This window comes from Anas platyrhynchos, chromosome 1, assembly GCF_047663525.1.
Source record: "Anas platyrhynchos isolate ZD024472 breed Pekin duck chromosome 1, IASCAAS_PekinDuck_T2T, whole genome shotgun sequence".
Classification (NCBI taxonomy): domain Eukaryota; kingdom Metazoa; phylum Chordata; class Aves; order Anseriformes; family Anatidae; genus Anas; species Anas platyrhynchos.
In genome coordinates, this window is record NC_092587.1 from 59,666,325 (window position 1) to 59,687,320 (window position 20,996).

The 20,996-nt window shown below is 40.2% G+C and overlaps 1 protein-coding gene across 4 annotated transcripts in view; it reads left to right on the forward strand.

The window, feature by feature from the left end:
- Positions 1-20,996, forward strand: part of KIAA1549 (KIAA1549 ortholog) — a 138,033-nt gene that overhangs the window by 108,541 nt on the left and 8,496 nt on the right. For 2 of the 4 annotated variants that reach the window (XM_072038779.1, XM_072038775.1), the window contains exons 11-17: positions 1,045-1,247; positions 4,052-4,173; positions 10,848-11,053; positions 12,702-12,925; positions 13,762-13,906; positions 15,548-15,877; positions 16,781-16,833. In XM_072038779.1, the coding sequence (XP_071894880.1) occupies positions 1,045-1,247; positions 4,052-4,173; positions 10,848-11,053; positions 12,702-12,925; positions 13,762-13,906; positions 15,548-15,877; positions 16,781-16,833 (1,283 nt within the window). Of the gene's footprint in view, positions 1-1,044; positions 1,248-4,051; positions 4,174-10,847; positions 11,054-12,701; positions 12,926-13,761; positions 13,911-15,547; positions 15,878-16,780; positions 16,834-20,996 lie in introns of those variants that run through there. The other 2 variants (XM_027449068.3, XM_072038783.1) reach the window with 2 other exon arrangements.

Sequence of the window (20,996 nt, forward strand, 5' to 3'; positions counted from 1 at the left end):
TTCACTTTGGAAGAAATCAGCTCTAGGAACACAGAGGGTTTTGTGCGTATGCTGTGCAGTGCGTGTGTGTGCTTGCACTTTGAAAATTGGAGTTGTCAAGATTTCTTTCCACTTTTAACTTCCAAACTACTTAAGAATTGAGTAGGACTCAAAGAAAAGCTTTGTCTAAGTTTCTCAGAATTTCTGATTACTTCAAAGCCCCCCAAATTTGTAGGAGAGCTCAAAAACTTGATTCAATTAAGTCTGAATCAAGTCATCGACAATGTCGATGACTTTAAAAATAGTTATGAAAGTGGAAGGCGTGATTCTGTGTCTTCTCAAGCAAGACACTCATAGAAACCATGGCTCCCTAATAAGATCTCTAGGATGAATGTTTAAATTCTCTAAACTGGAAAGCCTTTTATATATTTTTCTCTCTACTCAGTATGATGTTCCTAAGAGCTAGATTTGGGATACTTTTCCAGAGGCATCCATGCTGGCTGAAAAGTCATTGCCAGGCTTTCCTATAACTCTGATCTATAATATGTTTCTCTCCCTTCAGATGAACTAGCTGTTTGCGTGAACACTTCCAGATTTGGGGTGTTCAAAATGAGGAATATCAGCAACAATATATTATTCAAATTTTTTAAACTATCCTTGATCATTGTGACTGAAACAGATAGAAAGGTGATGTGTCAATGGGGTAACCATTTCATCTGGTATGCTGGTGTCTACAGCCTTCCACCCTCAATTACCCAAGAAACTTCTCACGCAATGATTGCATCTGAAGAAATAGCTGGAAAAAGGAGATGCAGAAGCAACGTTTTTTTCATGAAATGTCCTGATTTAGGGTTTTAAGCTATCGTCTACTGAAGTAAGATGACAGAATTATGAGGGGTTTTTTATTTTTCTTTTCTGTACAGCTCTTACGTTCACTTCTGAGCCTACTGTATCCTAACCTTCCTACTAATAGCAGTTGTTTACGGATCTTAACCAAAGCTTTTGTATTCATTGTCACTCTTTGTTGTTTGTTTTTTGTGTGTGTGTGTCTTTATTCTCTCACAGCTACAAGCCCCAAGTGTGAAAGGCTTTGATTTTGCTAAGCAGCATCTGGGCCAGCACAATAAAGATGATGTCCTGATTATCCACGAGCCAGCTCCTTTACCAGGACCTATTAAGGACACTACCCCATCTGAAAATGGAGATGTGCCCAGCCCCAAGTCCAAGACTTCCTCAAAGCCTTCAAAGACTGTCCGACACAGAGGGAGGTCAGTTCCCAGAGAAAAAACAAACTGTGGAAGATGACTGCTGTTTACTATACTTTTAGCGCAAATTTAGTTGACAGAACTCTGTTCCAGAGCTCCAGGACCTGCATTTTCTACTCATCTGTCTTTATCCCAGCTTATGTTTATCATGAAGTTGTGAGAATTTGGGGTCTATATTTCTCTTAATGGCAACATGCCCAGTTGAGAGGGGTGCTTAGGTCACAACTGGGTTGGTTAGAGTCAATTCGTTAGAAGTGTACTGGAAACAAAAAGTGTGTGCTTTCTGGTATGTTCTCTTTGTAGTCATCCCTAGCTAGAAAGGACTGCATTTTTAGGATAGGAGCTGTAACAGCTTAGCAATAAAGAAGGATATGTGCATTTATAATAATAATAATAAAAAAAAAGGCTAAGTGGGAAGGCAATAGGTAGAAAAGAAGTGCAGCCCTGAGGAGAAAATCTTAACTGTGGAAGAAAAACAAAGGCAGTGCTGAATGAGTTTAGAGAGAAACTAATGGTGGTTCTTCCTGAGCTGCAGCTCTGTGGAACAGTTTGCTCCTCACCTCAACCTGTGCTAAAGCTCCAGTTGCCCTAAGGTCCTGGCTTCATCTTCCCCACATAAGTTTCATACAGCTCAATTTCCACCTTCCAAGGTGCTGAATGGGTCTTCCTAACTCCATAGAAGCTTTGCAAGCAATGGACTACAAGTGGCACAGTGGAAGGAGGGCAACATTGGAAAATAATTAAAAAAAAAAAAAAAAAAAAAAAAGTTTAGCTAACTTGTTTTGGTGTAGCTTAAATAAATTAATATAAATCAGAAGGACAACTGTTCCTGTATTTCTTTGTAAAATCTCGAAAGTGGCTTAAGACAGAGATGATAATCAGGGGGATGGGAAAGTGTCTATGTTCATATGCATATAAGAAACAAATTTAAACTTGAGGTTGTTACTGTATTTCATCTAGAATAATTCAGAAAATGAAGTAGGGAAAATTTTTGGAAGCCAACATTGTAATGCTTCCCCTGAAGACAATAATAAATTGATGATCAAATTTGGAACAAAGGTGTTTGTTTTTTTTTTTAAGTTTCTAAATTCAAACACTTTAAACTGATTTCAAAAAAAGAGTTTTCTACCCCTCTCTTGTTCACCCTTAAGAGCAAACCTCTCTTTAGGCTTAACTATGGAGGTGTTATCATCATCTCCATTACGTGCTGACGTACCCATGTCAGCTTTAGTTTTAAAACACTTATTTCCTGAGGGAGAATTTGAAATGTGAAAGATAGTATGATGTATTGTTTTTAGCTGTTTTCTGTTTTGTAAGAAAATACAGGACTCACTTCATCGCAGTGCAATTCAGGATTGTACACCGCATGCCAGTAAATACAGTGGGGATGTGAGTACACACTCCGTATCAGTAAAAGGCAGTGAACAAGAAAAACAGTGGGGATCAGAAAGCACAGCATCTCTAGTCCCCAGCTGAGAGTTGGACCTGGTTTTTGGCTTGAAAAGATAAAACCGTGTACTCTGCAGAACTTAAAAATGGCTGTCATGGGTTTGACACTATTGTACGTTTCCTATGATACATTTATTGATAATTTAGATAGACTGAAGAAAGCATGAAGGAAAACAAGGCACAATGAGGTGAAACAAAATCAGTAGCGTATCTGGAAACAGGACTCTTACACTGTTCGCTGAACCATGACAAAGATGATGGAGGAGAAAGCTCTACCCATCTATTCCACCTTAGAAAAGAGTAAAAGATGCAGTGGTGCAGATCTGTAAGCTCATTGAGAACCATTTCTCCTTTTATCCTTGCTAATATTTTTATTGGGATGTGACTTGCTAATATTGCAGTACTGCAAAAAGAAATGAAATACAGCGTTTCATTATGAGTAGAAAAATGGGGAGATGAATTCAGAACATTGCCTGCTGGAAGCAGTAGATTTAACTTTCTATTAACTTGTCTGGCTGGCTGTAGTTATCTTAGTTTGTGTGCTCTACAGTGGTTGACGTTTAGCTGAGAGCTCCAGTTGCTAGTGCTGATATACATCTAGCTCAAGCAAATCTTGCACTTAACAAGGTTAATACACAGACTGGTGCACAGTGTAAGTAAATCAGTGAAGGAGTAGACTATGAATGTTCACAAGATAAAGTCACTAGAGAAATTATCACAAATGCTAATCCCACGTGAAAGACAGGCTTTGGTGCTAGCTGGGCAGTAGCATATGCCCCATGTTTTTGCTGTTTTTATGCTATCTGAATAATTTCTTTAGGGGAAAGTCACATTTTTTGGTATGTTTCTGAGATTGTATAATTTGTAGGTAACAAGGGTTTTTAAGGCTCTAATGACTGCATGGGATAAATATATGTAAAAGTGGTACTTGTTTAACTCTGTTTAAGTAGGCAGGAAAATATGCACATGGACTTGTAGCATTAGCAAGATAACACCAAGTTAGCAAGTCTGAATATTAAAATAATTACCTATGTAGTTTTCTCCTTGCTAATATAATTCCTTTCTGTCTGAAAAGTAAACTTGCTACTTACTCATTCAGTGTTTTCTTGAAGTTAATTTTAAAGGAAAGTTTACTTAATAATCTTGTCATGTGTGAGTCCTGTTGCAGTTGGTTTTCACACGCAACAACAATGAATGTCTAAATATGATAATTTATTATAAATGTACTTATAAACAGAGGAAAATATTAGCAGTCTTCACAAGATGTATTAACACAGGATTCTTTGCATGTGAGAACTGTATCCCATTACAAACTTATGTTACATGTTGTTTTGTTTGTTTTTTAATGTTTGTGGCAGAGTTTCACCATCAGATGCTGACTCCACAGCAAGTGAACAATCCAGCGGGAGAGAGACAGGAGAGGAAACTGCAAGACCGTCAACTGCAAATGAGGGTAAACCACGCAGAGGAGCGAAGAAGGGTGAGTTACTTTTTTTTAACTAGCAGTGCATTAGTCAGGTAGGTTGAAGAGTTACTCTAGTGATATAACTTCTCTGGACTCATATTCCACAATTAATTTTTCTGTTTTGTGACCTTTACTAACAATGTAACTGCCTGCAAGATTGTTACCAACGTAGCCACTACAGTTATGCCTAAATGGAAAGAGGTTTGCTAGGGTTATGCGGGAGAGTAGAGGAAAGAAGGTTCACTGCTGTTAAGCCCTTAAGTACAAAAGCTTGCTGGAATGAAATGTATGTGTAGATCTTCAGTTTCAACAGAAGAAACTACACCATAAGATCCCTTTTTCAAGATGCCTTCATGATTATGCTTTAGAAAGAGGAAAATACAGAGCTAATCCATCAACAACAGCATTTTATTTATTTTTTTTTTGGTAAAGAATCATCTTCTTACCATGTAAAATGTCATTGTTTTCCTTGGAGGATCCATGAGATACATTCTGAGGTTTCTAAGATATATTCAGTTCTCCATTTAAAAGTTGATGAAACACTGCAAGATTACTTTCATTTTATTAATTAAAATATCTTTTTAAATTATTTTCCTGTTTAAAAGTCTGTGGTTAACTGTGCCTACACAGAGTGTTGTTTTTGAGAGCTTTTTGGATATTAATGACTTGATCCTTGCTTGAGCTTTTAGTTACCAGATCTTTGGCTTAAATTACAATGGCTTTCCTAGAGAAAATTCCAATACTGACAAAAGAAACTGGTGAACAAGATCTTTAATGTTCTTTCCAACCCAAACCATTCTACGATATATCCATCTGTTCTTAATACATGTGGCCTTGTTAGCAGCAGAAACTAAGAAGAAAATACGTATTAGGAGCACTCTCTTTTGGTATACTGAATGTGTTTCCACATATTCTATGACATACCAACTGAAATATAAAGATGATTACTGGGGAATGCAATGCCAGAGAAATTCAGATCATAGTAGACATTCTTCAACTTATGCTCATGTTGAAGAAATGAGATTTAGAGGAATATGTAAGACAGTCACTTTATATAAAATGCTAGGCCTTAGCTGCTTAAATGGCAAGTTAGATAGTATCTGATTCTTAGATTTTCATAATGTGCACTACTCCTGGAAGAGCCATGGTGATGGACCAGGCTTTGCTCTATGATTGTGGTGTGCAAGACAAAGTGAAAGATGTGCTAGTGTGGCTAGAAAGTTAAACTTCCTAATAGATGTGAACATTCAGCAAGCAACGTACATTATGCAATTTATGAAGAGATACCATACTGTTGGTATGTATATTTTCAGTGCCTTAGGTTTGCACTACAGACTAGAAATCATGCGTAAGTAAATACATAGAAAAACAATTATGTTATGACAGAGGTTATCTCAGGCCAGCTGCTTGTTTTATGTTGTGCTACAGCCTATCTGACTTCAATTCTTTTGCCCTGATTTAGTGCTGTACTCTTTCGTCTTACCTGGGGACTCCATTTTTGTCTTCCTGTTTTTCATCTGTATTAAAAATTTACATAAGGTTTAGCAAGTCCTTTTGCTGTGGAAATATCATATATAACCGTGTCCAAATTATCTAACAAAGACAGCAAGAATAATGTGTGGAAACTATCCTTTTTACCTATGATGCCTTTACTTGATCAAATATACTATTTCTTCATCATCTGGTGCCTCTTGTTTGGTAATCACAGTATTTTTAGTATTCAGAAATGGTGATCATGGTACCAATGATTTGGTAATCATGCTATTTTTAGTGTTCAGAATTGGCCCCTTTGTAGAGGCCTACGTGTCATTTAAATGACAGATCCATCTCTCTTTTTGTGCAGCTGAGGCTTGGCAGTTGGGTCCAAGTTCATGCATTTAATTCAAAAGTAAACACAACTATCTTACTGCTGTGTTTTTTTTCCAGTTGCCATTCCAGCTGAATTATTTGTAGTAATTACTGTGTTATCTCTTCTTTTTTCCTTTATGTTGTCAGGAGCAAATAGAGTGGGTAAGTAACCAGAGCTGGTAGTTGAGTGTGAGTATGGATAGAGGTGTTGGGGTAGCTGTAATTATATCTTAAGCATAGAAGGATTTCTTGCCCGAGTCTAAAAAAAAACAAAACAAAATTGCTTTTGAGCTATTGATATATAAAGAGTTCTCAAAAACACAAATTATAGCCATACAATATAGGCTATACAAGCACATTTTTCTAATTTCCTTCAAATTCTTTCCAATTATTGAGGAAAATACCCTCCCTGTGAAGGGTGGCAGCTGTTGGTCCTGAAACTTAGCTTGGTATAAACAAGCTACTGATATTGTTAGTTAGCCTCTTTACTGAGACAAACATGGGCTACTTGCAAAGAAGCTCAAGCGTTTTCCTGTGAAATAGTGTTTCATTGCTCAGAACTGAGACGTAGTAAAGGCGGGACAGGAGAAAGCTGGCACTGTCTTGATAGTGCATACCATATCTGGTGATAAATCAAGGACAGTGGTCTCTAACAGCAATTTCCATCTTACAGTATTAGGTGGGGATGGGTGTAAAGCTGGCTATGATACTTCGCATTGTTGGGTTTGTAGTACAGACTAATGAGAGACATAATTTTCTGGGATGCAAATAAACTGTGTGAAGATCTGAAAGTACGTAATGATTCAAATACTAGTGGATCAGTGAGAGTCTGATAAGACTGACTTCTTGTGATTTTGGGTTAAACTTTATGCACCTTGGTTCTGTCTCCTGCCTTCTTCAGTCTCCCACTGCATTGTTTTTCATTTGAAAACATAGCTTCCTACAGAGCAATTAATTTCCCTGACATTTCAGTTTAATTAGCAGTTTCAATCCAGGAAACATTGATCCTGACATGTGACCTATATGAACTAGTTGTTTAAACCTGTTTTGCCCATTATTTGGGATTCAGTTCCTCTTCATTATTTGTCAGCTTCAGCTGTCTAGTCCAGGATGGAAGTTTCAGATGGTGCAATCTACTAGCTGTATAAGGAAGATTTTCTAACTATGAACAATAGCTTAATATAAATAATTTGAAATAAGAAATCATTCACTCTTTCAAAACTTTTAAAGGATCTAATTCGTGTATTGAGTTTGAAGCAGTCTCCCCTTTCATTGTATGTATGCAGCACTGTGCGATTCCCAGTTTTCCACTTGTTTATTTGTGCAATATGGTAGATTATGAATGAAATGAAAAAGGTTCAGAGTGGGTGCTTAGGGTAATTTAATATACTGGACCCTGCTACCCAAATGGGATGAAAATAAACATAACATTTTATGTTGGAGGTCAGTAAGTTTTGAGAACTGCTGTTAGACTGTAAACATTAGAAAAATGATAAATATGTGGGGAAAATGGGAAAGGAGGATGATTACTCTGATCTGGGACTTGCACTAACTGCTCAATATACGTTGCGCCTCTGTGGGAGGTGATGTTTGCATGCTTCTAAGAAATGCATGAAGATGGGGCCCATTAATGATTGTGGAGATGACAAATGGTAAAGATCATATAGGTAGCCACAAAAGAGGGGTAAATATATTTCATTTAGGTTCTGTGCCTTGCAGAAAGTTTAGGGGACAAATCTTGAGTGGAACTCTGACTTCTCTTTAAGGACACATGTATAGGAAAGTCACACTTTTAAGTGATGCATTCAGATTATAAACATGTATATTTGACAATGCATTGATCAAGTCTGAGAAATTTGAAAAACAAGAATTTTGATTAGTGTGCGGGCAGATTGTTTTCCAGCTGAAAGTAATGTAGCGTGAATATAATGTACCATTCCTTCTGTCTCCTGATCCCTCTTTGTGCTAGGAGAGGGAAGTAAAGGAGCACAAAGCACACATGGGTATTAGGGCTGAAGATGCACCTTGCTTCTGTTCTTTTCCATAAAGAACAGAATGAAATTACCTAAAAAACTGTTAAAAATAAACCCAGGGCACAGGATGTGAGGTGCAGGGCAGTCCCTGTGGCCAAGGGGCAGCCTTTCTCTCTGGCAAGCCAAATGACATGGGGAGCCAGCCCCAGAAAAGGGTCCCTCAGACTCCCCAACCCTCCTCCTTGTCCAGGTGAGGGCATCTTCCAGGCTGCTCCCAACACAGCTGCCTTTGGCCATGTGTGGGCCACTCCATCGCAGTGGCCACCACTGCCCCGGGCCCTATAAAACTTGCCCCTGAAGCTGGTCCACCACTCACTGAGCATCTCGGCCCTCTGACTGCCAGCTTGTGTGGCAGGAAGAAGTCCAGAAGAGCGAGGCGAGCAGCAGGCCTCTTGGTGTGCGAGGACAGCCATGCAGTCTGGTGAAGCACCAAGAAGGAAGGAGAGGTGTCGTGGGCGGAAGGATAGCACCGGTGCCCAAAGACCTCTGGTGCCCAGCCCACAGACAGATACAGGCGGTATCACTGGCACCACAATGATGCAGGGAACAAGCCGGTCCCTCAAACACCCAGCGACAGGGGGCCTGGGCCTTGCCAACAGTGATGTGGGGTGAAGGTGGGAGCATCAGAGAGCCACGGGAAGCAGAGGCATGCCCATAGTCTGGAGCACAGTGCGGGACCCAGTAATGGCCATAAACCAGACAGCACTGTTGGACCCATGCATGAAAATCCAGCCAACAGTGGCATGGGACTGAGGAGGGGGACTGGACAACCCCCCGGTTCAGCACCCTGGCCTGAGAACATTCCTGTTGGAAAGCATCCTGTTTGGGCAGTCCCAAGCACGGACTGGCTAAGCCTTCTGCCCAGCACCATGGAGCCCATGGAGCTGGATCCACCAGATGTGGAGGAATGGATGGAAGTGGATCCACCTCTGCCAGAACAGAGCTGGGACTACTGCAGCGTGTCTTTGTGCTCTGCTATCTGAGAGCACCAACAGCATTGCAGGAGTGCCCGGCGAGCCCCTTACTCATTGCTCAGGCTCCATCGCAAGCATTAGCTCGGAGCCACTAAACACCACGAACATGCCGATTCTCAGGGGTTGTGTGAGTGCTTCTTTTTTGGGGGGGGGGTGGGCTAAAGTTGCACCAGGGGAGGTTTAGGTTGGATATTAGGAAAAACTTCTTTACCAAAAGGGTTGTCAGGCATTGGAATGGGCTGCCCAGGGAAGTGGTTGAGTCACCATCCCTGGAGGTCTTTAAAAGACGTTTAGATGTAGAGCTTAGTGATATGGTTTAGTGGAGGTCTCATTAGTGTTAGGTCAGAGGTTGGACTCAGTGATCTTGGAGGTCTCTTCCAACCTAGGTGATTCTGTGAGCAAATAACCTGCTGTGGTCTTCTGCAGAAGATGATATCATTCAGTCCTCTTCTAAACCCTATGCTTCATTAGCAGCAAGTGTTGCCAATGCATTATAGCAGTGGCTATTTTCTTTTCCTTCTATTCTGTTGGAGTTGAGTTGGGTTGATCATCAATTGAAAGTACATTTGTACTCTTTGTTCTGATTTGAATCTAAGAACCACAGCCTGTTACTAGAAGTCCATGCAAGGATGTGGGACCGTGTCCCTCTACTCCATTGTGTTCATCCAGAGGAAGAGTCACAGATTGTAACCTCCAATTATATTTTGTGGAGGAAAACAGTTTAATAATTTGAGAATTTGCTGTGTTACCATACAGACAAAGTAAATTCACAGAATCACAGAATCACAGAATTTCTAGGTTGGAGAATTTGCTGTGTTAATTTGAGAATTTGCTGTGTTACCATACAGACAAAGTAAATTCACAGAATCACAGAATTTCTAGGTTGGAAGAGACCTCAAGATCATCGAGTCCAACCTCTAACCTAACACCTAACACCTAACCTCTAACCTAAAAGTAAATTCTTACTTTTGAAGTCTTCAGTAGTTTTTGCAAGCCCAGTCCATGTAATGGTTCACATTGTAGGCATAGCTCCTGAAAAAAAAAAAACGTAAATGTGTTTTATGTGCTTAACTGCAAACCTCTGGGGTGATCCTACAGATTTCAAGTCTCTGAGGGAGGCAACCCATTCCTACTGAAGTGATTAGACATTTGCTGGACCAGGGCTGTAACTTTCAACGTGTATTGTCTCCATCATGTCATCTGGCATTCATAGTTGAGTCCATATGACCCCTTCAAAAATTACAACATGGCAATTTTTGTACAGCTTGCACATTAGTATGTACAATGTTTATCCTCTCACAAAGAAAAACACAGTGCTTAAGAGCTTTAATCAGTAAAATATCTGTAAAATTCTTTGTGCTTTGTGTCATGTTTTAAGTCTTTTTTTTTTTAGTTGATATATTGGTCCTTCTATCACTTAATAACTGCATTTGCCGTGTGACATCTCTTGCTGCTCTTTTAAACTCCATAGAGGAATTTGCATCTCCATAAGTACTGATAAGAGGAACCATTAGCAGTATGTACTTGAACAGCCTTTTATGGACCAAAGTGGATTGAGACTTTGAGGATTTGCAAATGCCAAAAGCTTGATTTACAGAAATAAAGAATGACAGCTCACCTTCTGGAGATGCAGTGGGAAAATGTTTATACATTACAAACTACTGGGCCAACTTCTTGTATGCTAAATGTGAATCAGCTGGAAGACCTAAAGGACTAATTAAACACAGATGTGAAATATCTCAAAGTCTCATAGCAAAGGATCTGTAGAGCTTGACGTTTGACTGAGATAACTCTAGCAGCACCGCTTTACTCTGTATTTGTTCTGGTAATTCAGGACCTCCTCAGACCAGCAGTGGAAATGAGCAGCACTCCTCAGCCTCGATCTTTGAACATGTGGATAGGATGTCACGTTCCTCAGATGCAAGCAGACGGGTCCCAAGCAAGATCCAGCTGATCGCTATGCAGCCGATGGCAGCACCTCCAATTCAGAATTCTGTGCTTTCCGATCGAGTGGCAGAGACCAACAAAATTAATAAAGAGGTATCTGTTAAGTGCTTTGAATGTCTGTGGAAGAATACATGCTCAGCAAAGTGGGAAGTGAGAAGGGTCCAGTTTCTTTCTTGTTGTCAGGACTTCCTCATTATTTCCCAAGGAGTGGAATTTTAGCAAGTTACAGGAATAATCTTGTTTCCATACCTAGAGATAACCAGATCTGTTTTAAGCACTGCCTAAACCAAAATTTAAACAGTAAGAAAGGAGCCAAATTGGCAGCATACCTTATGTTATCATTCTTTTCCGAGCCAGCAGGACATGATTTGTGAGCGTAGTGTAAGAGTTGGAACGCCTAGCCCACCTTGGGTTTCATTCTGCACCATTCTTTTGGCTTTTGAGCAACTCAGGTTGTGGGTTATACAAGCAAGTTATTTCAGGACATTCTAGGGTGTGAATTTGCAGCACATTAATTGTTTCCAACTTAAGATGTGTTTATTAGCTGGTGAACATTCAGAAACTTCCTGCCTTTTCCGAGGCTCGTGTTACTGTAAACAGAATAAGAACGTGCCTGGGACATTAGTAATGTGCTGTAAAACCACGTCATCTACTGCCTGACATTACTCTCTATGTGTGGGTCCTGTTTTTTGTATGGGGTGTAAGATGGCATCTTCCCATAATTCAGAGTAGAAAACTGATTAAAACTTTAACTTAATTGTGTTAAAGTACTGTGTTTCTCAGGACCTTACAGAAGAGAGGTAAATGTATATATGTAGTATGCATAGTCAAAGAGGGTCCCCAAAATAGAAGTTTGATTATGTTGGCAGAAGACTAATTCTAACTAAATGTGAAGAGTAAGTCTGGCTTGTGTCCCTGTTATGTCTTCTGGGGATTTTCATTGGAGAAGCCACAAAAATTAGTTTATTTGGTTTTTAATTTACTGCTGCTGATGTGTTCCCAAGTAAGTCCAGCACAGAGCACTTGTTGTGGCCTGAACTGCGGCCCAGGTCTTTTCCATTAATGACAATCATTTCAGTGAGTGTTGGGCGAGGACGTACAAGTGTGGTTTGTGATGGCTTTCCTCAGATGATGAGATGCACTCCAGGAAACTTGAAAAAAGGTGGGAGAGGCATAAAAGCTTATCCTGAAAGTCACCATAGAGCTGAGAACACCACATCCAACCAGGCACCTGGGCTCTAGTGTTGCTGCTTCTTTTCTCTATAGCTAGCAGTAACTTCTCATGCTCAACAGAGAGGTCAGATAGCTCTTTAAATTCTTGCTCCTTACATGATGAATGTCATTAAAGGGAATGGTTGGCAGACTTGAACAGTATTGATCAAATATCTCTGATAAGCAAATGTAGCTTGTATTGATTAATCTTATTTTCTTAGAGTGGTGTCACTTCTAGCAAATGGCACAACTTCTTTGTGTTTCTTTTGCCATTTATTAAGAAATTGCTACCTGTTTCTAATTGAACATGCTGAGCCAGCGATCACATTATGTATATATACCTGGGGAGACATCTAAGAAAAAATGTGTTTATAGTTTGTGTGGTATATTTTAATCTGTCAGAGATTTTGAGGGTGACAGGGTCAGACAGTGAGGTGAGAAGGAGAGGTTTACAGAAAAGCAGCAAAAAGCTCTGCTTGCAAAAACTACACATAAAAATGCAGTTGATTTATTTTCCTCCTCCTTTTAGATACAGACAGCCCTAAGGCATAAATCTGAGATCGAGCATCACCGCAATAAGATTCGTCTTCGCGCCAAGCGCAAAGGGCACTATGAATTTCCAGTGGTGGATGATGTGGTGGTGGTTGACTCCAAAGAACAACACAGAATATATCGCAAGGCACAGATGCAGATTGACAAGATCTTGGACCCTGGAGGCAGTGTGCCTACTGTCTTCATAGAACCCAGGAAGAGGTAGGGGTTTCAAAGACAGGAAAGTACAATTTTCTTTTAGGTTCAGAGTTCAAACTACCTGTACTTCTGAACTTTTAGAGCTTAAAATCATTTTGATCTTCAGCTGAATTTGAGTTGGCTAGCTGAAAAGATTGGAGTGGTTCTAAACATTTTTGTTTCAGTATGTCAGTATGTTTTGTTTTCAGATTTCTTTTACAAGAAATTACCTTATACACATTCCTTTTAGAAAATGAAGTGTGTTTGTTAGCCTCACAGAGCTACCTTCCTGGGCTCTTATTTCCAGAGGAGGTCTTCTCTGGGCTCTGTTTAAGGCTTATGGATAGTGGAACTTTGTTTCCAGAGTGCTGGTACCCTGTGACGGCTTCTACTATGAAGGAAAGTATTTTTTTTCCCAGCTCTGTGTGTTCTTCAGCTGGTTGCTATAGTAGAGTTAACCACAACATGCCAATCATAGGACCCTGGTGGTAATAGTCTGTTCTGCTACTGCAAGTACATCAGACATTGGTCTGGAAGGTGTGGGGAGGCAGTAGGGGAGGCTTAAAAGATAGATGTGGAAAGGAGGTGACACTGGAGAGAGCTTGAGTGAGGAGTGGGGATGGTTTGGAAGACAGATGCTATGGCAGTGATAGTGGTATTAGGAGAAGCTTGAGGAAAGAGATTTGAGACTAGCTAATGGGACTGGGATAAAAAGCTGGGAAAAGGAAGAGAGACATGAAACGTGAATGGACAGAGAAGTACAACATTGAGTAGGATGAGAATGAAGTACAAAAATAATGTGATTACTTTTGTTTTTGTTGTTTTTTCTCTCTTTGCCTTTTTGTTTTCTTCATATTAAGCTCTCGTGCGAAACGTTCTCCCAAGCAGCGCCGGCGACATCAGATAAACGGTAGTCCCATTGATGCGGAAAAGGACAGGCTAATCACAACTGATAGTGATGGGACATACAAACGACCTCCAGGAGTCAATAACTCTGCATATATTGTATGTATGTCTCTTGAATGACAGGAGGGTTCTGATCATTGTAATGACATTTGTGACATGGGAAGGTTTTTAGCCTTCTGTCTGTGTTCTGTGTGACTAATTTCAGATGTGTGTAATTAACATGTAAATCAAAGTGAAACAAGGACTTCACTGGCAATATGTCAGTACGAGGTAGTGAAATTCTGCCAAGTATTCCTTGATATTGAAGAAGCCAAGAACTAAAACCTTGTTTTCATTAATGCTGCTATTATGAACATGAAAGCATGTTTGGCATGTTCCACAGTAAGTTGAACATAGCTTCACCCTAGTACAATTTGCTAGATGTTATGTATTTGTGTGTTACTGAAAATTTTATCCTTAGCTCTCAGAAAGTGAAAGACTTGGCTCTTTTAATGAGAAATTTTATCGCATTTAAAATATGTGAATTAATTATTAATGAAAGAGTAACATGTCTTTGTACTGCAGTAACTTAAAACAATTCCAGTACAATGTCATGAAAATTAATTTTGTTTCCTGTTTTAAAATGGCAGACGCTGGAGAATGCTTCTTTTCAGTCATATCCATGTCATAAACTGTATTTAGGCATCTTTAACCACTTCTAAACAGATTTCATTAAGGCTAATGCCAATATTAAGAACCTCTGGACAGTGTTCATCTTGAAAGATAGTTTAATTTTAAGAATTTCACCATTAGCTGCATATACAGTCAAGTGGCTACAATGTTGATTTCTGTGGTTTCCCTCTGTATTCAAACAAGAGTGCGATGATTTTAATGCCAGGCTGCAGCAGAATGAATTATCATCTGAAGCTATTTAATTAAGACTTGTCACACAGTAAGCTCAGCCCCTTTGGCATCTGTAGTGAAACAGTACTCAGAATACTAAGCTCCTGATGAAGCAGAGGCTTTTGCATCTTTATGACTGATTTTGCAGTCGGCATGCAGTGGCAAGAGTGAGCTTTGATAATAGGTCTGCTGCTGCAAAGCTCGTTTAATTTCCTGTTACTGATAAACAACAAGCCCATGTGGTAACATCTCAGGTAGTAATTGCAATGCATGCCTCCGGTATTGCTGCTATGAAGCACTTAGGTGAATCCTGTTCAGGTGATGCACCCAAGTTCAAGTTGCATGCAGCTAACCCCTGCTTAACAGCTCCTTTTGTGTGTTTTTCTAGAGGGCAATAATTATTTAATATTACTGAAGATGTGGTCAGTTGTAAGCTAAAGACTGAATTAATTTCTTGGAACTGCAAAAAAATGCAGTTTTCAGAGATACAGACAGAGCTGATTGTCTTTTTTCCGGGTGGAGTAAATGCTCACTGTGTGCCTTTACAAACGTGCGTGCAAGCTGCATGATTTCTGTTATACCCAAGTAACTACTGTGCAGAGCATTTCTGCCTTACCTGAGATCAGGGTATTTCAGATCGCATGAATGAAGCATTTGAACAGCTGGTGTCATGTCTGTACGTGCAGAAGCAGGGAGGGTAAGGGACGGATTTTGTTCAGTCCTGGCAGTTGTGCACTTTATCTCGTTCTGAGTCTGACAAAGGGAATATTGGTCAGACCTAAGGCCTGCGGGGGCTTGGAAGCTGGCTGATGAGATCTCCTGTCTGCCTGCCCTTCACCTTCTTTCTGTTTTCTCCAGTCTGATCCAGATTTGCCTCCTGATCCTCAGACATCATCTTCAGCAGATCTGGGGAAGTTCCCCGGCTTGCCTTCCCACCCAGTCTCCCAGTACGTCCCACCGCAGCCATCCATAGAAGAGGCTCGGCAGACCATGCACTCGTTGCTGGATGACGCCTTTGCCCTGGTGGCTCCCAGCAGCCAAGCGGCCAATTCCACAGCCGTCACACCACCTGGGGTCTCTGCAGGACAGCCGGTAAACAACACTCCTGCTCGAGCAGGGAGGGGAACCACTTGCACCCAATGGGGATCACCTTATGGTCCAACTCAGGCAGTAAACATCCCATTTAATGTGAGTGATGCAATGTGAAAGGCTTTTCTGGGCAGGCAGTTAGCACCAGTTGAGCCGTGATCACTGTTGTTTCGCCCTTTCTGTCAGGGCTTACCACAAATGCAGAATAGTTTCTGGATCCAGGAGAGTCTTGAAATGGCCATCATAATATGGTGATCTTCTGTATTCTTTTTTCTTTTTCCCAACCCAACCACAAGAGAAAATAGGAGTTCTTCTCTAGGATAGTTTTTCTGATCATCTCAGTTATGATCTTAAACAGATCAACTTTGCTATGTCCAAGAGTACTTTTTTTTTTTTTTTTAATACATATGCTAGTATGTATTTTGAAAATGAAAAAAGACTGTACTGTTCTTAGATCATGTTTTCCAGCAGGACATCCAAATGCTTTCAGAATGTGAGGGGTAGGGAAGAAGTATTTCTATGTGTAGTTCTTTGTGTTTTGTGGAGCACTGAGACACACACAGGTAATATTTCAGGTCATCTTGAGTTCCACAACAATTGAGTTTCAAAACCCCAGTGGACTCTTGAGTTTGAGCCCTGTGGTATCACTGTTGCAGTCTGATGCTTGTTGGAGGTTTAAAACAGTTTGCAAATGCAAAGCTTAGCTTGCTGAAAGTTTTAAGCTAAACAGACATTGGAGCACTGCTTGATCTGCAGATGAGAAAAAGCATTTCTGAGAGGTTTTTAAGGTACGTAAAGACAGAAGAGACTGCTGTCCCACTGTAACAGTGCTTCCCAGGCCTTCTTATGCCACGGGGTTTGTAGAACCAAGCTGTTAAGGTTGCAGTCCAATCACATATAAATGCTTAGTGATCTCTGCAATTCATCACTTAAAAGGCTGACAGTGGACTTCCCAGGGTACACATTTTGATTTTAATTCATTTGTTTTCACTCTTCTGACAGAGATATGTGGAATTTGGAATGACTCCGCCAGCAGCACCAGGTCTCCTACCAAGGTAGCTTTTCACTCATGGAATTACCATTTATTATTTTCTTTTCAATTCCTACAGAGTTCTTACTAACACTGTTATATTATTATGCAAAGTACCATATAAATGAGAAGTAACAGGAATCCAGATTCAGCCTGTGTTATTTATTTATGTGTCATGAACGACATATGCATGCTGTGTGGAATCCAACCCTTCATTAAAAAGAAACGTTTTCTAGCCCCTTGGCTGTAAAGGTGTCCTTCCAAATACTGAGTTAAACCACTGAGTTTCAGCTTTTAGAGGGCCTGAAACAGTTACTCCAATGCATGTACATCTCCCAGTACTCTCGCTTTCATCTTGTTTCTGTAGCCTCAGGGTAGCACTCACTTGCAAAAGCTTGCAGATGACTAACAGATTTGTTCTATTTTTAACCAAGTTAACAGATTTCAGAGCATGGTGACCCTCACAGCAAAAGCATGCCTTGTAGGCCTATTGCTATAAAATAAGGGGGGAAGAACAGATTTTCCATCTTCTCCTGGCCTTAGTGTGAGAGAACTGCATAAAGAGAAGAAACAGTCGTCCAAGTCACTGTTCATTCCACGTTTGGTGCCTATGTGCTAACTACACATGAAGTTAGACTCTTGAGTCATGGTTACCTACCAGGGTCACACTTGTCTCAGACCCTTCAAGCTGCTGCAGCCAAGGTGCTAAAAAGGTGGCCTCGTACTGCTCTCTCATTACCTTCTTACAGTTCATCATGTGAGATGAAACACCAATGGTATCTGTGTCATTCATAAGATTTCATCTAAAGTCTTTACTGCCTTGAAAACTTGGCATACTTTAGCTCCAAAATGAATACAAAGAACTTTCCTTTATCCTTTGTTCTGCAACCCTGTTTTGAAAGGACCAACTAGAAAAGGTGTAATCTGTAAGCACGTTTTCTCACCTAGGTCTTGGCCAGAGCTGACAGTTTCAATCTTAGTGGAACATATGTGAAATGGCATAAAGTATGACATGCTGTGCATTTTTTTTTAATTTAGGTAACCTTGAGGATTATGAATTTTGTGACTGCCAACACAAAGCATAACCAACTGTTTATTGCTGGGGATTTTCTCTTTGTTTGCCTGATACAGATTCAGGGAAAACATGATAATTTAGTTGTGGAAGTGCTGTAACCCATGTTAAAACACCTGAGCAAGGTGGTGTCTTCGCAACATAATTTTTGTTCAAATGTTTGTCAGCCCTTGGCGTAGGACTTCTGTGAGTTACAAACTAATGACATCATTATTTAGATAGTTCAAACACAAGCTTTGCCAGTGTCAGCAGATTAAGTTAACAATCTGCATGCTCATTGACCTTTACAGGAAGAATTCCTTAAAATTTTCATTAAAATAAAAGATTTGCTAAAGCTTGGTCAGTAGAATCATAGAAGGATAGAAAGGCCTGGGTTGAAAAGGACCTTAAAGATCATCTAGTTTCAACTCCCCTGCTCTGGGCAGGGCTGCCAACTACTAGAGCAGGCTGCATCGAGCCTGGCCTTGAATGCCTCCAGGGATGGGGCACCCACAACCTCTCTGGGCAACCTGTTCCAGTGCCTCACCACCCTCTGACTGAAAAAATTCCTCCTAATTTCTAACCTAAATCTCCCCTGTCTTAGTTTAAAACCATTCTCCCTTGTCCTATCACTATCAACACATGTAAGCAGGCATTGCCCCTCCTGTTTATACACTCTCGTCAAGTACTGGAAGGCTGCAATGAGGTCTCCCCAGAGCCTTCTCTTCTCCAAGCCAAACAAGCCCAGTTCCCTCAACCTTTCTGCACAGGAGAGGTGCTCTAGCCATCTGATCATCTTAGTGGCCCTCCTCTGGATGTGTTCCAAGAGCTCCACATCCTTCTTGTGCTGGGGGCCCTAGGCCTTCACGCAACATTCCAGGTGGGGTCTCACAAGAGTAGAGTAGAGTAGAGGGGCACAATCACCGCCCTCTCCCTGCTGGCCACCCCTTTTTTAACACAGCCCAGGACATAGTTGGCCTTCTGGGCTGCAAGCACGCACTTGCCAGCTCATGTCCAGCTTCTCGTCCATCAGGACCCCCAAGTCCTTCTGCGCAGGGCTGCTCTCAAGTTCTTCTTCGCCCAGTCTATGTAAATACCTGGGATTGCCCCAAATACCTGGGATTTGCAGGTATACAGAATAGAGAAAACATGGAAACATGAAAAACATGGAAAGGGTTCTTCTCAGGGTTGTAGATTGGGGTTTATGCTCAAATTCAGAAAATGATGATGTAAATTGATAGAAACAGCTTACTAACTTGAGGAACTAAAAATGACCTGCAGTCAGTATGATTAGGAGGCATGTATCAATGTCATAGTCCATTGGCTTAAATACCCAATGCAAGGAATAATAGTTGGGTAACCTCCTGTTCCCTTCTCTGCACAAATGCAGTCAGCATCTTTAATGGGCTGGAACCAACTTAGGTAAAAAAAAAAAAAAAAATTAAATGTGAAAGACCTAGGTCACATATCAGCTGTGTAAACATAAAGGTACAATTAACAGGTTTTTTTTTTTGTTTTTGTTTTTTACCAGAAAATACCACATAATGCAACAGAGATGCTTAGCTATAGTGGCTTGGTGGTGTAAAATTGATTTGGTGGGCAGCTTCTCCACAGTTAATTTAATAACTGGAGATTAAACCTTTTTTTTTTTTTTTTTTAATATGCAAAGATAAATTGGAGGCTCGGTCTCAGTCTGGTAATAGGAAGTAGCACTAAAAAGCCTGTATGATACAGATTCAGAGATGTATCCCATTTTGGACTCTTCTGTTGATCTCTGCTTGACTTTGAAGAGTAGCTGTGTCTATCTATTAAAAAAAATTAAGAGAAGGTAGTGGGTTATTAAACTTATACCTTTCAGCTACAAACCCATCAGAAGAAAGGATAGGATCTTGTATTCAGAAAAATTGGCACAAAAATAAAACGTTTGCAGTAATGCTGAGAAGGTATTTTCTTTAAAGACATCATCAAAAATTGTAATAATTTATCAAGATTCCAACTCTGCATTATAGACATTAAGTGCCAGATGATCACATCCTTTGCTGGTTGCAGTGATTAAAGTAACAGAAGTGACACTGTTAAACATTACTTACCCATTCAGGCATTTATTTTAACGAGCTCACAAGTCTGGCTGAAAATTGTTTCTTCTGGATCCACTGAGTGGACAGTTGGGAATGTATGCATGGGAGGTGGGGAGATTCTGGCAGTTCCACAATGGGATTTCTGCACCTTGAACCCCTTACACGTCTTTCATTTAATGCTGCATGCCAAGTACTTAGAGCTTTATTTTACAATTACTTGTTTTAGTTTATTATGCTCTTACTTGGCTTTATTAGACTATTTATTTTTATCTCAGCCGTCTTTGTTATCTGGTCTTCATACAAAAGTGGTCAGTTTCCAAATAAAGCACAAATCAAGAATAGGTTGAACTAGATGCAGTCATGGAATTTTCCTGTTTAAAAAAAAAAAAAAAAAAGTCCATTCTTCAACACCTCCATTTTGCCTAGGTAGCAGTCCATAGCCTAGAACAGCTTCGGTGCTACTGTGCTAAAAGGAATATAAAATTAGGCCCCTGTCCTTGCTTAGTGTAACCTCATGTGCTTGACTTAGTGTGTTTGTCTCACTTGTTTCTTCTATAATCAACCATGAGAGATGGGCTTCTGCAGAAAATGATTTAGTGAACCTAACCTTTTGCTTTGAATATTTGTAATGCCTGTTGAGGAGCACGTCCCTTTCCTTAAATCATACCTGCAGTTTAAGAGATCAGCCTTGTAACTAAGCACCTGAAGTTTAGGTGCTCACACCTCCCCCATAATGAAAAGAATGAATACTCCTTGAAAACTCAGCAGCCGTCATTCTTTTAGAACATACCTTCTCCATGTCAAGGTTAAGGGTATGCTAATAGGAAGCACAGGGAAAGCAGCATTTACATCTCCTTGTCTGTTCTTGTTCTGTGAAGGAATTGTAGGGTTTCTCGAAAATGTTCAGAAAACTTGATGAAATAATAATTGTTCATGAAATACACATGTAATACAGTTTGTATGGTTAGATTTAGACATCAATTTTATGCCCAGCAACTCTTGAGTAAGATTCAGGTATGTTGCTATAGTACGCAGCTTCATCACTACTGGCCTGGTTTT